Below are 21,729 nucleotides of genomic sequence, written 5' to 3' on the forward strand. Positions count from 1 at the left end.
AAAAATCCGATAATCAAAGTCAAAATAATTCATACGTTGATGGGCTGGAAGAAGGAATAACTTTTTACTGACACTTCTTTAAACCCCTTCAATAATATTTTACAAATTGCTTTCAGACTGAGCTCACTGTGGTCCTTGCTTCGTGCTCACCTCTTCGCAGCCTTCAGGATAACGTTATCAGGTTGTCACTTTTATTGCTGCTTTGGATTTATGTTTTGGCCGTCAAAGTTGCCAAAAGAAGACGACTTTATATATGAGAGCATCCTGTAGATTCAGCTTGCTTTGTTCAGCAGTTTCCTCTGTGCACTCCAATAGCCGTAGTTTCTTAAGAATTAAAAATCCTGTTACCGGACACTTGCACTTCCCACGGACTAGAAAGACGAAAGGTTTGAGCCGGTCAGGGAAAAGGTTGTCAGCAGCCGGGGGAACGTTCCTGCAACGCGCTAGCGTTGGACGCTTTGATAATGCCTTTCTGATGGTAGGAGAAAACCACATTTTAAATGTCTTTGCTTTAAAAACTTGTGTTTTGATTGTAAAAGTAAGAGATTTTAACCTTTTTAAAGCAAGATTTTATGCTGCTCCGGTGAGCTTTAGTTCTCGTTTCCAGTTGTGTGGCCACACACGTGCACGGTGCCTGGTTTTGAGTGTGATTTTTTTTTTGCCCCTCCTCTGCCCCCGTCATTGATACAAACTTTTCGGTATGGGGGTAGAACGTTAGTCAAGTCGAACTTAATGCATACAAGTATTACTGAACAAAAATATGTGCTTCTAACATTTATTTTAGGTTATATGCTAGTTTTACATTATCCCAGCTGGGTATTAAACTGAGCTACAGAACTGGCAGTATGTTGGGGAAAACCAGATGTGTACTCTAAGAAAACAATAGGTTTGGGTTCAGAGCTTTCATTGAAGTCTGCTTCAAATTCACACTCTATATTCCTCTCCCTTTTCTCACAAAAAAAAAAATATAAAAAATAAAAATTGAGAGTCGTTCAAAAATGCATTTTCAAAAATCCAAATGATGATCGGAAAGTGTAACATGTATGCAAATGCTATCTGGATACGGCTTCAGAAAATAAAGACCTTTGGCTGGCCTGGAGGCTCAGCTGGTAGCAAAATATATTGCCGTATGAGAGACCCTGATTTAAGTTCAACCACAGGCCATTAATGTCTGGAAGCGCCGCAAAGGTGAAACTTCGAGCTCTACAGCAAAGCAGCAGAGGGTTTGCAGTCTGTGTTCCTGTAATTACATCCCAAAGTAGTCGTCTGCCGTGGATTTCACGGAAAAATGAACCCAAATGGTGAACGAATGGGCGAATAAATGTCAGCGTACGCAGATAAGCGCACAAAACCTCGGAGGACCGCCGAGGCTGGTGCTCTTGAAGGGTAAAATCGCCCTGACAACAGACATATGGTTGGAGTTCAATTCACAGGGGAGCGCAGGCTCTCGACTACTGTGCCAATTGTTTTCCACCCCGAAAACAAAGCGATTTTAATGATTTATAGCAGAACAGGGTGTATGTGTTACCTAATATGTTTAGAATGACTTGATAGCGTTTTCTAAGCAATGCACAAAGTGAAGTGGATAAACAATCCCTTCTTATTCTTCCTCATTTGAAATTGAAACAGCAGAGGTTTGGTTATCATCTGTAATATTAGTTTCTCTGAAAACGCTTCCCCACGTAAGCAGGCTTGCAGACCTCCCTGCCATAGGCTAATACATGCAAGCAAAAACTACCAGAAAAAGGATTTTACTTGTGTTCTCAGTGTGGAATGTAACTGGCAACTCACATTTTTAAGAACTTGTATAATTCTTAAATGTCAGGTTAGTGGCTCCAGCTTGAGAAAAATAAATAAAGGAAGAAATTAATTCAGTAACCAAGAATTCGTTTGCAAAGCCGGGACAGTATCATCTGCAGTACATACCATGTAACACACGACAGTCGGACAGACGGACGCTCTGTTAGGATTCACTTTCATTTTACGGCTTTTAATTAGAACAAGCATGTTTGCATCATTGCAAAGTGAATTCCCAAGCTCTTCTCCAGGGTGGTAGAAGCATTTGCCCACTTAGTGCATTGACTAAAGGGAAAGCCCATGTGAAGGCTCCTGATAGAGAAGCTGAGTAGAAAAGCTGTGCCTTCCTGCGGGGAGAGGCATATGTAACTCGTGGCTTACGTGTGAACGTCGATGAAATCAGCGGATGGCGATTCGCGGCAGTGTAACGTTATTAACTTTGTCAAAAAGGTGATAGTTTTAAACATGACAGTGGATATATGTAAGAACATCCACTTTAATGAAAGAAATCATTTTTCCTGGTTTTGTTTGAGAACTGTTGTCTGAAAATGTTTTTGACATGAAACGTAAGGTTTGCTGAGGTGGAACATGATATATCACTTATATACATTACATCTGCTTTTAGTTTTGGGCACCACTGGCGCACACTGAGCAGTTTACAGTTACACTGTGGTTTTCAGTGCGAAGAATTTAAATGAAGTAGATCATACTTCTATTATTTTGGGTCCTTTTTATGTGAACTTTACTAGTAGATAAAAGCCAAGATTAAAGATACAGGTGTGTATTTTAATTCCCTTCCTACTAGTATCCTGTAGTCTTTAGTACAGGTATTCTGAGAAGTCCAGTTGTTCTTGTTTTATGTTTTTCTCTCTAAAAACCATCCGTTTCGTATATTTGTTTCTACCCTAAATTCTGGAGCACATATTCCCCTTACAAGTGTCTATACCCTGCTGTAATACAAATTGAGCTCCTTGGGTTTATGTTTTCTTGCAGTTCCCTGTCAGCCCTGTCTATCTTGAGATCTGGGTGGAAAAACAAGGACGCACACTTCGAGGTTCTGGATTCCTTTCATCCCTCTGCGAGTCAGAGGGCATCTTCCCACAGGGCTTGGGTTTGTTGGGGGGGGAAAAACCCGGAGTGTTTGAACCTGCTCCTTAACTTCTGTCCTGGTTACGCTTTGTCTTGTCCTTGCTGGGATTTTTTTTTTCTTGAATTATGTCTACAGTGTTATTTTTTTGTGCAAGTTTCTGTAAGAAACTTCTTGCTGGGATTCAGGTAGTTCTCAGGAGTACGGCTTTCTTATTTAAGTGTTCTTTAATTGACAAGTACTGGCTTATAACTCCCTCCAACTTCTGATTTATAGTTCAGGCACAGTTACAGTTAACTCCTCACTGTGGTTGCTCCTACCGTCCTTCTCCTGCTTTTCTTTGAAGCCGTTACGTCCTTCTGATACTGATTGATAGAAATTGAGCTGCTTGCATCATTTCATAATTAAAGTGCAGGAGGTGGTGTATTCGTTGTCTTTTACTTAGGACTTTTCCTGAACATTCCAATACCAGAACTCTTCTGTTCCTCTGTGTATAACGGGCTCATGCTGGTGTCACATGTGCTTTTTTTTCCCATCCATTTTTCTCCAACCTAATGGGATCCTGCAGTGTACGGTAGGAGCAGTGTTTTGTTACCCTAGCAACAAGAGCCAAACTTTCAGATGTTATTTTGCTAGTATTTAGAAAAAAAAAAAAATCCCTGCCCGTTATGATGTAAACATTTGCAGTCCCCCAAAATGCCTTTTCTCTATGGAATCAAAGTAAAATCACCGTTCCGAGTGGAAACCGATAAATTGTTGTAGACGTTTTAAAGCAAAATAACAGATGTGTGCGGTTCTGGTAGATCCTCAGTGATCTGGTCTTACTCTTTTTAAGTGGCGTATTTACTGCTAGCCTCATCGGAGGAGATGTAGCCTCTCCTCGGCCCCAGGAGTCCAAATTCTAGTTTTAAGTTATTTATGAAAGGATTGAATGCTATTTCTGCTGAAATTGCCTGGAGACTTTAGCAGAATTTTATAGTAAATGCTGAAAGTCCTTCAGCGTTTATCTTGACCTTTTGGTTTAAGCATAACTAATCCCATCAGGAATTTTGAGACTGGAGGACGGGACCGGCCGGGTGACGTTTAAAGCCATGTTTACATTGATCAGGCTAGCAGGGACTCGTCGCATAAAAATGTGGAGGAAGACTGTCCTTTAGGACTGAGTTATCCTTTCCCTCTTGGCTTGGTTATGTCACAACAAAAAGTTTCCCACCAGCCAGATGCCGTGTGAGTCACCATTTATTATTCACTTGAATAATCTTTATCAGTGCTGGTCAGTCGGAGGGAGTCTGGGTCACTCGTGTATGACTTGTTTCTTGAGCTTTTGCACTCGGCAGCTACGGCTTAATAAGATTTCTTTGACACTGTAGTATTTTTCTCTGAGCTATCCAGCCATTTCTTAATAGCACTCAGTTGTACGTTGAATAAAACCCAAAAATAACATTCTGCTGGAAAAAAAAATTTAAGCCAAAGGCTTCTTTAGTATTGCTCAAAATAGTGAATTATTGTAGAGAGCTTTAATTGTTCGCTCTTGAAAAATCTTTCTTTTGGAAGCAGCTCCATCAATTTTATCATACTCACTGCTAACAGCAAACCGTTTGTCCCAAAATGTTGCAATTGCATAGATTTGAATAATATTTACTGTTCTCAGATTGAATTAACTCAGAAGATTTTGCAAGCCGTAACAGCGTGTCGCAGGCTGAGCTGAAATGCTTTGTGACAGGGTTCTGTCTTGTCGTCTTTCCTGCCAAAAGGTGATTGGGATGTAGGAAATAGTTCTCGGTGGGCCGACTGCCTGGCAGTCACGTCTCCGGTCGCGTGCGTGTAGCTCGTGTGATGTCAAACATTGCCTCGCCGGCAGAGAGGTACAGAGAAGAGATTGATTAACCGGAGCCTTGCCTTCGGAGCAGGGGAGCACAAAATACCAAACCTGCGTAATTTTGGCAACTCCGGCAGGTGCAGGTGGCTCAAACTCCCTTTCGTGTAACGACCGAAGTGAAACGCTGGGTTACGGGTTGGGCAACGCGACATCTGCCACTGAGTTGTTTGGAGAAGTTTCCCTTGGTGGGCGATTTACTGCGCGTATCTTCACACAAAAGATGAGTCAGATGGACGGTACCGATTTCCTTGCAAGCCTCACACTTCCAAACAGCCTTATTTTGATACAGTGCATTTAGATGAGGTAACTCTTCTTTCTGTAACCAAGTATTTTTTACTGAAATTACATCTGCAGTTGAACTGCCAATTAATTATAATTAAGTTTTGCACATGTGCTGGTTTCACGTGTACGTTCGGTGAAAGCCTGTGTTTTGTTTCATTGTATTTTACATCAGTTTTTAGGGCCTGAGCCCATCCCTGCTTGAAGTCAAAAGCAGGACCCTGCTTGGCTTCCATGGGGTGTGACCCCAAAGGATCTTGACAAAATAGCCCTTTCTTGGCTTTGTTACCCACTGATACTGGCAGATGCGTTACTGTCCGCCTACCTGTGGTTTTTGGGTTAAAATGAAATACTGCTGATGTCAATGTGGATTCCTTACATGCGGGATTCCATATAATCGCATTGTATTTAGCTCACACGATACAAAGCTTGATTTAGGCTTTTATTTCTTAGCAATTAACTTTGCATCCCTTTCAGCCAGCGTAATAGTTCGCAGATAACGTTTTAATTACACCGATTACCCTTCTGTGTTCAATACTAACCACGTCTCAAAGGAGCTGGTGGTCACCCCCAGGTTGAGGGGACCCCCCTATGCGTTGAGCCAGTGAAATGCGAGATATTCCTAACAACTACACCTTTGGCTTTGGGTCTTCACTTACATTTAGGCAGGATGCATTTAACCTGGAGAGAGATTGCGAGCCTCGTGTTTTGTTTTGGTTTTTTTTTTTAATATGGTATGTGTTTTTAAATACAGTATATGGAAAAAATAAAGGGTCAGGTTGGTTGTCCCAGTTGGACTGTGCTTAGGAAAGGGTCAGAGGGTGATGGTGAGAGCAGGTGGTTGGTTGTTTATTTGTTGGTTTAAGACAACATGAGCTGTATTAATTAGGTCCTTTTCTGCCCCCTGTGTTTCTCCAGTTTATTTACCAAATTAGATGTGAACCCTTGTCAAAGAGCCCAGAATATTTATTTGTAAATTTGTTTTTTTTTAAAAGCTTGTACAGGGAGTGTTAATAAAGACCATGAGCCTCTGCCACGCGTTCCCTTTCAAAACTTCACGCAGTTCTGAGCACCTCATTTTTCTCTGCTCGGAGCCTGTTACAACACTTCGCTGATGGCTGCTGCTCTCCATAAAACCATGGTGCTGGCGAGCGGCGGTGGCTTTACTGAACAGCTCGTCTTCGGAGGCAGAGCCTGGCTCCTGGGGCTCGCTGAGCCTTGCGCTCCTTGGGGATCACTGACACGGAGATCTTGGGAAACAAGGTGGTGGGTTGTGAAAGGGCTTTTGAAGATGCAGATGGTTTAAATACACGAAGCTGCGATTTGCCATCACTTGCGTAGCTCAGTCCGACCGCAGCGGCCAGGAAGATGGACGTTTTTGTGAAGTTTAAGTAACCACAATAGCTGCAGTTTGGGTTCATGCTTTTCTCCAGGCTTTGTACAGGCGCGTTAGGGGAACCCCGGAGCCGCTGTTACCGAGTAGATCTGTGCTGCGGTATATACTCAAAGTAAAAGCAGATGAGATGGTTTATTATTTGTTATGCAAGGAAATAATGCCGCTGATAAAAATGTACTCTGGAATTATTCTTTTCATTCTTCCACACTCGGTAGAGCTGAAATCGGTTTCACTTTTCATGCCTTTCAGTTCGGGGAATTAAAAGGAGGTGCTCTCAGTTATATGACTCTGTAGGGCTGTTAGTTAATGAAGTTTTGACAGATTTAAGGTCACGTTTTGCATGGTTCAACTCAGCACACTTAGAAATACACAGCAGGGAGAGTTCCTCTCTTTGTGAATGGCTATATATTAGGCTTTTATATATGGTGAATTTATTTTTCTGTTGGCACATTTTATGTAAGAAATAAATAGCAAATTTAGGTACAAGTTGTTGTTGGAGTAAGGAAAGCACTCTGCGTAAAGCTTTATGAACTAGACTGTTAACTTCAGGATGACACCTTAATCTTTAAGAGCAGTGGATCCTTTTTATATTGTTTCCAGTTACCTTAGATCAAAGATACTTTTCTTTTAAGAGAAACATATTGGGACGTTAATGGGAATATATTACCTTAACGTTACCAGAGCTCTTGCCGTATAATTTGCTGCAAACCCCTTATCTTGCAACACTGCGATTCTGGAGGAGAGGTGAGTGGAGCAATTTGATTTTGGGGGGTGGAGACTGCCCACAGGGTACATGATGCCGGGACCCCTACCTTGGGTAGTCGCTTCATTGGCCCTGGGGCTCTCAGCACCCTTATTTTTCCTCTTTTCTTCTCTGCGTAGCCCAGCCCACCCCTGGTATCTTGCTCAAGTGGGAAGGGGACTTATTAGCTGAGTCTGTTCTTGGCCATCGGTTGCTTTTTTGTTTTGATGTGGCCCACAGACATTACAAGGAGTGTGTTTTTAATTCAGTAAATATGCCCAGTTTAGAGGAAGTGTTTAGAAGGTAATTAGGAAAGAATTAAAACATGTTAGCATACTTAATGTGAATCAGCATTATTTTATTAAAAATGAGCTTGACCGACAGTATACTTGTTTGCTTTGTATTTCCAACATGCTCTTCCCATCATTTGAAAATGGAGCCCCGTAGCAAATGATTGAAACCAGTGTTAAATTCATTCAGAAGAATTGAGTTGATATATTGCAAAAAGTAATTTTAAGCCTTCCAGTTTGTATTTTCTGATGTTTTCCCCCAAATACCTTTGACTAATGCTATTCAGTATTTTAATGAAAGATATGAAAGGAAATTAATAATTAGTGGTATGTAAATGGCAATGTGGTTAAATGCTAAGTAATGAAAGTAACAGGTCATTTTTACGCTCCGACCTAGATTACCAGATAGGATTGACTCAACCTGCCTTTTAATAAAGCTAGATGCAAAGTAATGTCGTTTTCTAAGCACGCGTATTCCAGCATTATTTTTTTTATATACTGGTGAGCATTTGGTGGCCTGCCCGATCGGATAAGGTACAGCCTTTCGCCTCCCAGAGGCTGTCCTGCAGGGAGTCATGAGAAGGCACAGAGGATGGGCCAGGATGTTAGAGGCTCCGTGCCGTTCTGTCGGTCGGAGCATTTAAAATAAAGAGGGGACGGCCTCTGAAAGAGATGTTGTACTTCAAAGCGCAGCTGTGGCTTTCCTGGAAGTTGCTTTGTGTAAGGGTGTTTAATTTATGCCATGTAAGACAAACTAGACAACGATTGGCCCTTTGTAACAATAAAATAGAAAAACCTGTGCATTTCTGGAAACTCTCCGGTGGCTGGATATGGAACACATTATTGGAGCACACATCGTGGCCCGGGGGCTTTGTTCTCTTGTGGTGATGCTGGTAATAATGAAATGATCACCAGAACAAGTTCAGCTTGAAAAATAAGAAATTAATATGCGTAATTATTTTGGAAAAAAATGTGAGTGGTACGTAGTTTGCCTTTTTCCTTTGCTTTAGCGTGATCTTAATAGTTTGAAGTCAGACATCCAGCAGCCATAAAAATGCACCTTAAAAAGACGAGAGGCCTCATATTTTGGAGGTTTCTGCTTAAAAAGGGTTGCCAATAAATGATCCAAAGGACGGGTAACATCCTCCATGTGCTTACTCACCCCTCCGTGTGCTTCTCATCACCAGTTACTGAGAGGGAAAAGCTGCAGATACTCTGCAGCACTGTGAGCCATCTGTCTTCCTTATCTTGTTGGAAGAGGAACTTCTAGTCTTTTATTGCTGTTAATATTTTGAAAAGTTTGGAGGATAAAACTCAGTCCTTAAAACTGTCTTGTAATTCTATCAAAATACTTACTGTTTAATTTTAAGTACAGCGTCGAAAGTATGCAGCAATATGTGGTGATCCTTGGTCCGTGTTGCCAGCTGTGTGTTTGTTCTGAAGAATTACAGGTCGAATGGGAGTTTATTTCTTCGGAAAGATAACACATCATCAGGCTATATGCATTCTTCCTTTATATGCATATGGGATAGATAAATGTAGCGCGAGGGTTGCAGTGGTTTTCAGTGAATCCTGCTCTATCTGAGCATGAAGAGGACTGCTTCTTCGAGAACAGTTAGGTCAGTCCGTCCTTTGCTGCCTCTCCTTTTTGTCACGTTGATGCTTTAATTGTATTGGAACTGGACTGTAAAATCACCAAAATTCCTTCGTATCAGCCTTCATCAGTTATGAACTTACCTATACGCTTGACCTTGGTTAAACTGAACCGATGGCTTAAAGAGGGACGAGTATGAAGTAGATCATGTACCGATTTTCCTTAATACTTTAATATCCTCCATACTGGGCTTGTTTCCTAGTCTTGGGTCTCGCTCTGCTTCATCAAGTGAAATTAAGAACTACAAAAGACAATCTTAGGGAAGAAAATCTTGGGGTTTTTCATACAGCTCCGTTCTTTAGGCATTCTGCGTCCCCTGTTCCAGATCCCTTAGCAGTGGCAAGGTGATGGAGACCTCGATTAGCCTAAGCCTCCGATGTTTTCAAGGAACCCATTCATTTCTGATACTGAAAAGATTTGTGGTCTGCACCTAGAGTCTCACTGCCCCAGGTAAACTCACCTGTAAGCTTGTAAATCCACCAAATAACTCTTTTGTTGGCACTAAGTACAGTGGATATTTTTAGTCTTAAGGCTCCATGAAGAAAACTTTGAGACTGAAAAGAATCAGCTAGAGGGAGTTACCTTATTTAAGTGAACATGTTTCTCAGCAGAGCTTCTTATCCTTTGGAGGAGCTGCATTTGCTGTTTGAATGTACTCATGTAGTTTGAATGACAGTAGGTGGATGATAGGCAGGTATTTTCTTAAGTTTTTCTTCTCTGGGAATCATCTAAACCCATGACCGTCCTTACGCTTTGGGGCCCAAACTGTCCTTTTTACCAGTTTGAGCTAGGGCACGTCACTGAGATCTTTCCTTTTTGCTGCGCACAGCTCGTTCCCCTTGTGCAACATTTGCTGAAACGCTGGCTATAAGTGTTACAGGATTTTCAGATGTGAACCTTCTATAAACAATGACTCTTTCAGCGATTCAAAACTTCACTTCTTTTAAAGAAATGTCAGCTTTTATTGCATTCCTGCAGTAGAAATGGGAAGAAATGATGGAAAAAAGGCACCAAAATCCCAATGTGTCTTGGTTTTGAGCTTTTTATAGGTAGGCAAACATATGTGCTTGCCTAGATTAATAAAAAAGCTCACAACAACAGTAGCAAGAATGTGTTTTAGAAGGCTCAATCTGGCAAGGACCAGACTGTGGAATGGGCTTTTTTGGTAAACAAACTTCAGCCATCCTAAAACAGTTGCCTATTTTTGAAGGTTGGGGTCTAGAGAAAAGTTTTAAGTTATGGGCTTCTAGAAGAATAACTCTCAGTGATAAGTAAGATCAGCAGAGGATGTGATATGAATTGAACCATGGATGGAAACTATGCTTGAATAATTTTGGAAGAAACCGAAGGAAAACCTATTACAGTTTAATTTTTTTTGTTGTTTAATTTTATTTCCTGCCCTGGCAGTTGAATGTTAAATGGGAAGTATTAGTTATGGGCTAAAATGGTCTCTGAATGGAAAGGAAGGGAGCAGAGAAAGTAGCTGGTTTTGATTATTATGGCTAATTTTATTATTCTATTTTATACGGCAAGCATCTCACTGAAGAGGGACGAAAAACAGGAATCCAGGACCTTCAGGCTCAATAGCTTGCATGTCCCAAATTATCAGGACTTTGAAGAGAGAATAATAGAGGGGAAAAAATGGTGGAGAGGGGAGGAAAAAACCGCAAAGAGAAAGGCACAGATTCAGGTCAGTGGGGTACCACTGCCGGGGCTGTGCTTCTGCTGCAGCTGTGACTGGGGAGCCTGGGTTTGTGTTAGTGCCGCTGTAAGGAGGGACAGACAACACAGCGACGGGCCCAAGGTGAGCGGGTAGGAGGGAGCTGCTCCTGTATTCAAACCTGTCAGCTCTTGTATCTCTTATGGAAAGCTTACCGAGCTTTAAGGAAAATAAACGCCTCGTCAAAGAGACCGTGGTCACTGGCAACGCCAAGAGTTCATACTTCATTTTCAACATCCGGACAAAATACTATTCTTTCTAGTCTTTCTAGGACCATTTGAAAATCAAAAACTAGTAGGAATGCATCTGTGTTTCTCTCTGATGGTGTTAAGGAACATTTCCTTGTTCTGGAAGGTGATGGGAATGGTGAGGGAAGGGGCTCTTTCACGCTTGCTTTTTAATTCAGGCAAGTTGCCTTCACCAGGCTCACCGTGCAACGTGGTAACCTCTGAGGCAGCAAGGGTTGGGGCACGAAGGTTCGCGAAGATCGGGCCAGGTCATGAAATGGGCTTGAGAGTAGCGGTGGCTTCAGAGCATTCTCAAATACGTACCACGCAAAGATATTCTCAAGTATCTTACGGACGTTTCCTGAAGTATTCTGATTTTTTCTCAATAAACGTTTTTCACTAGGTTTTCTATTTGGGCAAAAGCATGTATCCGTGGCTCTAACTGCAGGCTGAAAGAACAGAAGACTTCAGCGAGCTGCTCCCTCCCAGCTGTGCAGTTGCTGGTGCTTGCAGTGGGAATAACTGTGCAATTAGAGAGCGGGCCCTGGCCCCGCGCGTGCTAAAGATCTCGTCGCTGTCAAGACAACTTTTTAAGGCTGACAGCAAGCAATAATAGATGACCAAACGTACTTTTTCTTAGTACTCCACTCCATTATTTCACAAAAAACTTTTTTTGGTCTGCTTGTTAATTGTAAGGGCAGGCTTTTTTAGGGTCATTTTCAGCATTAGCTTGGATTCTCACTAGCCCGAGTTGGCTTGAGCAACGCTCCGTGTCAGATATTTCCGTGCTTTTGTGCCTAAGGGAAAGGGAAGGGTGGCTTCGAGCTGCTTGTGCTGTGCGTGTGTGTTTACAGTATGAATTAATCAATGTTGTTAGAAGTGAAGTTTATTATTTCTCAGTTTAACCACTTTCTGTTACCTGTTTTGGACCAGTAAGGCGGGATGTTGGAGAAGCCCAGTGGAATTGGGAAGAGAAGTTCATTTTCAGGACAGATTGGGGTTTTTTTTGGTACAATTCCTTTGTTTTAAGGTCAAGGGCAAGTAAGAATTACAAAGTTTAAGAATTGGTCTGGAAGTCAAGCCAGAGAAAAGCCGTACGCTTACACCTGCCTCACTTGCGAAAGGCTTTGCTCTTCAGCTCCTCCGCGAATGCCGTATCACGTAACGCAAAGTCGCAAACGCACGCAGAATCCGAGGCCATAACCAAACTCGCCCGGGTTGGGCTTTTTCTGAACAAAATATTCAGCAGTACTGCTGTTCGTGAGTAGCAGGAAGGGTGACATCAGCCATAGTTCTTCAGCATAACAAACTTTTAGGGTATTTTTAAGCTATGACAGAAATACAATAATTTATCATAATCTCCAGTAATGCCTGGAGAAAATGTACTTTGTTGCTAGTTTTAATGTCAGTTCAGTTGGATTTTCCTATCTGGATACACCTGAGATTCCTCATAAGTTGTGTTCTCTTATGAATCCAGAGTGATTTGTTCAGTGATGTCTTTAGTAAGCTGCAGGTGATCATCGTGTCACGTTTGCCAGAGGTGTTCAGACATACAAAGTGGGATCAAATGTTCCAGGCTGAGCCTGAGACTGGGTTTAATCCTCTCTTTGGCTCAGCAGATTAAACGCAAGGTACTAAGCCACGGAGGCTACAGAAACAGCTTTGTTTCCAAATCCCTTTTTTAAAAAAAAGGGCGTGTGTGTGTAAAGATGGCGATTCTCCCCTTTTGCTCACATCCATTTGTATTTTAATTTCCGAAGCTGTGCAGTAATTCAGATAGAAACTGCAAAAGAATAATTTTGTTCAGGGTGCTGTATATAAACTCTGCAGAAATTAAGAAGAGCTTGTTGCTCATTCCTTCCTTTAAAGTTCAGTCAGATTTAAGTTTAAGACTGGGATCTTGTCCCTGTCTGGCATTTATTCTCATTGTTCAGTGACTGATTATACAGCCAGTTACGCCACAATACCAAGCGAGGCAGTATTCAATGAAGTCTGAGACAGCTATTAATGTTAGCATGTATTAAGTGGAAAACATTCAGAAGTCTTTTTCAGCATTAGATTATTTTAGTTTTCATAGCCCAGATAGATTTTTTTTTTTTATATAAGTGACTTTAAACACATATTAAGTAGCCTGTACATGATGGACAAATGGATAAAGAGAAGCCTAAAAAGCAAAATGGTTCTAAGCTTTGAAAAATGGCCTTTTTCTGGCTTCCAGCACCCTAACGAGCTTTCTAGCTACAGGGAAAAGTACAGAGGCGACAAGTGGTAGAGAGGAAGCATATCAGTGCGAGGTTCCGTTTAGAGCCAGTCACCTGGTTCGCAAAACCCGGCCGGTTTGGGATAACGCTAGTGGAGGTAAATCTGCCTTGCTTGGCCGCTCACCCTCTGGTATTGAATACCGAAGCCTGTGGTCCTTGGGGTCCGCCCAAACAGCGCAGATGATAAAAAAGGAAAACCTATACTAATTGTGAGTTTTGTAACGTTTGATGCCTTATCTCTCCAATTCATCAACCTGTTTTTTTTCAAACTGCACAGCAGGAAACCAAACCCAGTGTATGTAGCTATCACTGCTGTAGTCTTGAACTGGGTTTGGAGCTCATTTAAGCTTAACCGAGTTGGGTTTAATCTGCTGCCTGGGGGGAAGGGAGCAGTTCCCATCAGTCTATGACCTTGTCAGTGGGAATTCCTAAACACCTGGGTTTCTCAGCCCGTGCTGATGTTGGAATGTTGTCCAATTTACCTCTATGAAAACTAGCTTAGCTTCCCCGTTACATCCTATAAAAATGCTTCCCATTTTTTTGTGAATGAAAGCTTAATGATGAATAGTTTATTCACCAGGAAGACAGGGCAGGAAAAGCACATAACCATTTGCATGAAACCAACAGGGAGGTGTGATTTGACAGCAAAAAGGATTTTATGCAAATATTGCTGGATTTTAATTTTTTGTAGGCAGGATGGTAAAGGTAGGTTATCACCAGGAATCGAATAGGTTTGGTATAAGATAACGTATAACGGGGTGGTTTGCTTTCTGCAGAGGGTGTGCTGTAAAAGGGAGGGCTTCTGAAGAGCACCCCAAGGTGTGCGGTTGGGACCATACAATAAAGCAGGAAGGCTGGTACTGTTACAAGTCTTGGGCTTCTTCGTAAAACAGCTTGTATGTGAGAACATTGGTCTTGTTCAGTTGCTCACAGTCTTTCTGAAGTTTGTAGTTCAGAAATAAATGAGAAAAAATACATTTAAGACCCGCAGGTAATCTATAGGGCAGGCTGTGATGTGGTTCCGATGGTATGTTTTGTATAGTTCCAAAACAAATACTGTAGGGCGAGATAATTTTGCTTACTCCTGTAAAAACAAAATGCAGCATCGTTCTGCAGTTTGATGCTGACTGTATCTCAGAACACCCAAGATCCCTATAAAATCCTGACAACACCCCTAAAGGTCACTTATGGAGGTCACCTCTCGTTGCCTCCCACACTCCCCAGAGAAATTCTGGTCTACCCACTCCTTCATGGCCACCCACCCGCAGATCAGCTGAGAAATCATACTTTGTTAAGAAAAAACCTTTGTTAAGAATGGTATTTTTGTTCTTTGTCCTCTTTCCTTCGTTTGAAAGATGTCTTTTGTTCACTGCGGTTCAAGTGCCGTAGTTTAAAAATACATCATTCGCAGCATATAGAAATTAAACCTGAATATGCGGATTTTAGCTGAATTGAAAAAAGGAGATCGGGGGCTTGTCATTGTTTACCTACATGTATTTTCTTCTGATTTGTGTTTCAAGAAATAAATGAAAATCGGTCTAATCACCAGAACATTTTTAAGTGAGCGTTTTTAGATGGATCGACTGTTCTTTGGATTTTGAAGCCTGTAGGGGACTTAGAGTCTTCAGCAGTCAAATGCAGATGTGAACAGAGTAAGCGTTAATTAGCAGTAATTCTTAAATCTGCACCTTCGTATGCGATAGGAACATAAACGTTACTGTAATAAATCGCCAGAAGTTGAATGTCTTTGGCTGGCAGGAGGAGTGTTTTGGCTCTGTGTCTGTTCACGTAACAGCAAAAGCATGACCCAGTGATACGGTTGGGTGCTGCTGATGTTATCGCACTCCTAGCGTAACCTGCTCAGTCTGTCTCACTTAGTCTTTGCAATAATCGTTAGCGGAATTCCGAATCTCGTGAGGCAAAATGCGGTGAGCATCTAGCGTGGGCATCTCTCCATAGGCGTACCATGTCCTCTCGGAAACCCCCATGATTTAAAGCAACTGTTACTGATAGACAAGTTTTCTTGTGTTTCTTTTTTAATGGTCTTTGGTTTTGCATCTGTTTTAAGTTAGGTGGTTCCCGATGCGTTTCTGCTGGTGGTTGTTTACAAGCTGCTTTCTCCATTGCTTTCCCCGCAGGTGTTGCAGGGCGCTCAGCTGATAGCTGTTGCTTCTGCCGAGCCTGCCTCAGGGGGTGTTGATGGATCCCCGCTCCAAGGGAGTGATATCCAAGTCCAATATGTGCAGCTGACACCAGTGACAGACCACTCTGCGACTAATCAAGTATGTATATATATTTTTTTGCCGTTTGAATGCACTTCACTTGATAGAAACATCTGTCAGAAGAACTATATATCTATCCACAGCTACTGCAGTCCCAAGGAATTTATGATCCTGTTTCCAGACCATACAAAAAAACCCCACCCAAACCCACCTATAATAAGAAACATCATTTTGTTAAAGGTATAAATGGTCTCAGACTACCCCTGCTTCTGTGTTTTTGCTCAAAGCCTCTCGAGAATAGTTGTTTTGGTCATGATTGTTTTTCTGCACCCTTGAAGGCTGAGAGCCGTGTTGAAGGACGGGGCAAAAAAACTTGCTTGGAATCTATCCAAAAAGTATTTTTTTCAGACTGAGGTTTCTCTTAAGAATGTTATTCCCTTTCTGACAGCAGTTTTCCAGTTATTTTGATCAACAGCCTGGATTTCCCGCAGGAGTCACCATATTAGCAATTGTAAGTGAGCACTCGATCCTCTCGGTTATGGTGGAGGAATTACCTTTTTTTTATTATTGTTTTTCTTCTTTTTTAAAACCCATTTGAACAGTCGTGTATCTGAGCCTAGAAAAAGTTTCTCACCAGCCTGAAGCTGTGAGCGGCGACAGCGCGAGAATGCTGACTTCAAAGAGTTGTCAGAAGTTTTCCTCAAGAGGGTTACCCATTCTTCTCTGAGCCCCACCTAGTGGGCGTCTTTTCTAGAGAATGCCAAGTGGTTCTGAAAAATAAGCTGTGCTTGCTAGCCAAAATATAACGGTATCTAATGTTAGAGCCAATATGAGAGTGGATTTTTGTCCGACACGTACCCAGTTTTGCAGAGAATTCTGATCTGGCTACAAACATTTGGATATTGAGTCTCTTGAGGGGAAAAAAATTGCATAAGAAATCAAGGGAATCGTGTCCAGACTTTGCATGCACGAAACTCGAGTGGTCCATGCTTCTTCCACGGGCAAGGCAATCTGCAGATCAGTTCGCTGTATCAAGTTAGAGCCCACCAGTTATCCCAGTGGCAAAGGGGGCCTCAACCAAACGCAGAGCTGTGTCGCGTATCGCCGACGTGCCGCCTGCGCTGGCTGGTGCGGGCGGGGAGGCCAGAGCTCCAGATGCTCTTTGTTGCCCCAGTCCAGGCTGGCTCCTCACCTGGATGCTACAAAGTGCTTTTCCGAGGAATCATGCTCCCCGCCGAACAGGATCAGACTGCCTGGTGTGGCAGCGTGCTGCGCCGGGAGGTGACATCCTCCGGTTCTCCACACTGATCTTCCCGGGTGGATGAGCCCTAATAAGGGGGCTTATTAACGGCTATTAAGTCGTTTTCCCCTCTTTTCAAGATTTCTCTCTGCGCTCACCTTCTCAATATTTTATTCGTAGTCACTTGTAATAGTGTGCTGGACAAGAAGAGTGTTGCTACCCCTGTGGCTTCTTTCTTATACATCCTCAAGCACTGCTGGTCCCACGCAATTAATACAGCGTATGGGCATCAGGTAGCGAGAGGTGTTTGTCGTGCCGCTGTCCTCACTCAATTCTCAAATTTACCCCCGCCCGGTCTTTTCTTCTGGGTCTGCTCCTCACGCCTGTCCTCCCTTCTCAGCCACCACCTCCGGCGGGCAGGAGATGAGAGTTCGCTTATAAACAGCGGCATCCATCCCCCGCGTGACTGGCAGTCACCAGAGGAGTTGCTTTTCTCTTCAGGGACGCTTTGCACCGTGTTAGGTTTTAATATTGTGGTTAACCACAGAGATTTATGCAAAGCTGAAGAGAAGCAGAAAAGGAATGTGAAATAAGAAGAGTATGAAAGGAAAAACAGACAAGACTAAAAATAAGTTTGCCGTAAGTATTTCCTCAGTCTACGCAAACTGAAAACAAAGGGTCTGTTAATGAACTGGAGAACTACCTTGGTATTTGCATTGCTCTGGGTGATGTGGATAGCCCAATAGCTATTCTTGGCTACAATTATGGAATAGTCCCGCTCGTCTTAAATCTCTTATCTGAAGGGAAATGTCTTATCTGAAGGGAAAACCCTGTCAGTGCGGCTGTCGTGACACCTTTATCTGTTTTCATACGGTTCTTTGCCAAGGTACTGAGATGTTCGCAGTGATTTTAAATCTATTTATCAATCAAAGCTTATAAAAGTGGAGTTTATTCTCCCCCTGGGTTGGATGCTATGCCCTACGCACATTCCTTATTTGAGACACCACAACTGCGAATTTATTTAACGTCCAAAAACAAGACACCACTTTTCTGACCTTTTTCCTTGGAAGCAATCGCACAGGCAGAGCTGAAGGTAGGAGTGAGGCTATTTGAAATGAATCCCTTCTCCGAGAGCTGAAGCAGGCAGCGGTATGCGCTTCCACTTAGGATTTTCAATGTATTCATGCACGATTTTGTATTTGCAAATTAGCTGTAGACGGGAGTACAAATAGGTAGGATTCGGACAGTTTCGTAGGGACCCTAAACCATGTAAGTGATCACAAACTATGAATATATGAACAGTGTTTTGCTGGCGTGAAATTGCAAATGCATGTATGGAGGGAGGCACGGTTTGAAAGCAGATGCGTTTTGGGGATTTAGGTTTAGTTGGCTCATTTTTATGTCTCCATAGCATTATTACTTACAGCAGCTTGCAAAATTTAGAAATGCAGAATGTGATAATGACAAAGAATATTTGGATTAATTCTGTGCTCAAATTCATAGGCCGGTGGTAAATCTTGTTAGATTTGGGAAAAAAACATAATTCCAAATCTAAAGTGTGCTTGTAATCCCTTTGGGCAGTCTTCGACTTCTGCCCTGAATGTTGGATAAATGTGCGGTATTGCTGTTGCCACTATTATTTGATAATTATATTACTTCAATACAGTTTTTCTCTAATGGGAAAGAAAGCTTTGATGGTCACTTGAAGACTTACCTGCTGTCAGATGTAGCCTTCTGACAGAATGATTCACCACTTTGGCACTGATTTATTGAACATTTAGGTAAACACCAAATTACCCACAAAGCCGAACGGGAAGAAATCTTGCAACGCGTGCAGTTACTGGCAACAAGGCAGAGAGATGAAGAGAAATAATTTGTCAACAAACCCTTAATTTAGGAGCGATGCTTTATAATTTTCAACCTCCAGTATTTTCATTTGAATCAGTAAGTGGCGACTGTATAGTAAAACCCAAAGGATGGGAAATGTAGTTGAGTTTCCACCCTTGTGTCTTTGTGGATGATCTTGCAGATACTGGGCTGCGAGCATAAAGCAGGGCTTTGAGTAAGACTTTTTGATAACAGAAGCACCACCACTGAAATAATTCTGTATCCAGGGCGTTACATAAAGCATCTATTAGATGAATTTATGGAGGGGAAAATCCATCAAGGGCAGATCTCTGGAATCTGTGGGAGTGTGCAGGAAAATATCATTAAATTCTTGCCCTTTTCTTGTAGTTTATCTATGCTTGTGATATGCTGTTATCAGGGCAAGGCTTACTGGGTGTGATAGACTTTATCCAAGCCAATCCAGCTGTTCTCAAATGCTATTCATCTTATAGCTCTGAAGATGGAGTTTGTTTCATGATCTACTTTTCCTTACTCCAACTAACTTGGCTAAAAAGAGTTTGCTATGGGATCATCCTTTCGCAGCATTGCCAGCCTACTGGTAGGCAAGAATTTAATTTTTAAGGAGATTTCCTTTGAAAGCGCAGGTCAACTGTGTTTGCTTCGAACTCTTTCATGGGGGACTGTTTTTGCTTGGAAGGTGAGTAGAACCAGGCTTGTAGGAAGAATTTTATTTGAGAAAAAAGTTCACTGTAGTAGCGCTCTTCTCATTTGACACAAAATAGAGGAAGACCGGTTGGGCAGTGGGTAAAGGCTGCAGTTTTAGAGCGTATACTGCACCAGCCAGGGAAATGCCAAGCACAAGGCAAACAGGTGGCTTTACTCTCCTTACCTACAACATTTCTGTCACTCCAGGCCTTCCTGCTGTCTTTCTATGGTCACCCTTGGTGGGTTTTCCTTCCATAACACTGTTCAGCTCTGCCTTGTACCCCTGAGCTGTCCGTACATCGTGCAGGGATGAGTCCTTCCACAGCTTCAGCACTTGTCGTGCCAGACACAGGTTTTGTTTTGTTTCTTTTTAGAGCTGGTTCTTTTTTGGGAAGAGAGAGGGAATAATGGCTTTCTGTTTGCTCTCTTTGTGCCACTCATGATTTTATAGATCCTTATCATGATTTCATTATTTTAGCCTTCTCTTTTCAGCCTGAAGGGCATCAGCCTACTTAGTCTTCATGTGGACTCTCATGTTATTTTTGATGCCATTGTAAGTGAATTCCCATTTCAACTCTCTCACAGAGCTGATATCCACGCAGATTTTGCACTGGTATATACAAGAACTTTGTATGAGTATAATTTATTCACATTCACACAGAATCACAGAATCCCAGGTGGGAAGGGACCTCAGGGGTCACCTAGTCCAACCTTTCTGGGAAGAGCCCAGCCTAGACAAGATGGCCCAGCACCCTGTCCAGATGACTCTTGAAGGTGTCCAACGTGGCCGAGCCAACCCCTTCCCTGGGGAGATGATTCCAGTGTTGACTGTCCTCACTGTGAAGAATTTCCCTCTGGTGTCCAATCGGAACCTCCCCAAGAGCAACTTGTGTCCATCCCCCCTTGTCCTGTCCATGGGACTCCTTGTGAAAAGGGAACCTCCATCTTCTTTGTAGCTGCCCCTTAAGTACTGGCACATGGTGATGAGATCCCCTCTGAGCCTCCTTTTCTCAAGGCTGAACAAGCCCAGCTCTCCCAGCCTGTCCTCGTATGGCAGCTTCCCAGTCCTTTGGTCATCCTGGTGGCCCTTCTCTGGGCCCCTTCAAGCCTGGCCACATCCTTTTTGTACAGCGGGGACCAGAACTGTACACAGTGCTCCAGGTGTGGCCTGACAAGCGCTTCCCTCGGCTACACCAGTGAAAAGCACTTTTGTGTTGATTTACCGATTTCGTGTTTCCTTTTGCAGGGCACCGACACCCTTCAGTCAGCAATCCAGCCAGAGATGCAGATAGAGCACGGAGCAATCCAGATTCAATAAGAGAATTGCAAAAACTGTGTCAACCGAGACGTCAGTGAACCACAGTCAGAAGGGAAGTGCTGTAGTCTTCGCGCGACAACGGGAGGATGGAAATGCCTGTTAGGCTAATGGTCACACCCCGCACGTCTCCTCCGCCTCCCGCGTAGCAGAGTTCTGATGATCTGGTTGTCCTCACCTGGAGTAAATCAGACCCATTTACTTAAATCGGAGCTACATCGCTGCATCCGTTGAGAATCTGGCCTTCAGAAAAAATACGTGGCCTGCCCTTAGGTACACTTAAAGAGAAAAAAAAATCTTTCAGAAGGGGGGAATGAAATCTAATGAATCAAAAACCGTGAGACTAAATTAATGTTTCATCCTGTTAATTTCTTCTGTGAAATACGCCATTTGAATGTCTGCAGATATCTTAGGAGTGTATTGCTGCTTTGCAATACTTGCTTTACCACATATAGAAGATCAAGAGCTCAAATATTTTTCACTGTTTAAACAGCTTTTTTTATTTGCTATGGTGTTTATAACAAAAATGGAAAATATTTAAAAAAAGAAAAATCCCATAACTGCAAGTATTAGCCTTTTGCTGGTGTTTTCTGTTCGGTGTAATGAAAACTGTATTTGCAGAAGACTAACAATTTTGTTTGTACTGTTGCTTAACTACTTTTCTAGGGGAAAATGCTTTTAAATGCTGTAATTATGCATTTCTAATGAAAAAAATAAATGTGTATTTATGAATAGTGCAGCTCTAAGTCGCTCTCTGCCTTAGGGATGCGTATGGTTTGACTGGACTCTGCTGTAAGAGCGTAGTTCTGCAGTATTTGAAGACAGACGCTGTCTGGCAAGCTCTGCTGTCGAACTGAGAAGTAAGATTAAGCCTATAAGAAAGATAGCAATCTCAGATCGTGTTATTATCTAAATTTCCAATGCAAGAAAAATGTGATAGTTAAGCTTTTTGAGTCTGCAAATCCTATTTTATACAATGAATTTATGAAATCACTTTTTAAAAATGTGACTGATTCTTCTGAGCGCTCTGCCTTTTAGCTCCTCCTGCCTCCTTTGCCCAGCCATTT

At 42.4% G+C, this 21,729-nt stretch overlaps 1 protein-coding gene across 2 annotated transcripts in view; it reads left to right on the forward strand.

Annotated features, from left to right (window-relative positions):
• Positions 1 to 21,396, forward strand: part of BANP (BTG3 associated nuclear protein) — a 153,239-nt gene extending 131,843 nt beyond the window's left edge. For both annotated transcript variants that reach the window (XM_064459735.1, XM_064459736.1), the window contains exons 12-13: positions 15,471 to 15,614; positions 20,594 to 21,396. In XM_064459735.1, coding sequence (XP_064315805.1) covers positions 15,471 to 15,614; positions 20,594 to 20,665 — 216 coding nt within the window. In that variant the 3' untranslated portion in view covers positions 20,666 to 21,396. The remainder of the gene's footprint in view (positions 1 to 15,470; positions 15,615 to 20,593) is intronic.
• The last annotated feature ends 333 nt before the right edge of the window (positions 21,397 to 21,729 follow it).

Source organism: Phalacrocorax carbo, chromosome 8 (assembly GCF_963921805.1).
Source record: "Phalacrocorax carbo chromosome 8, bPhaCar2.1, whole genome shotgun sequence".
Lineage (NCBI taxonomy): Eukaryota > Metazoa > Chordata > Aves > Suliformes > Phalacrocoracidae > Phalacrocorax > Phalacrocorax carbo.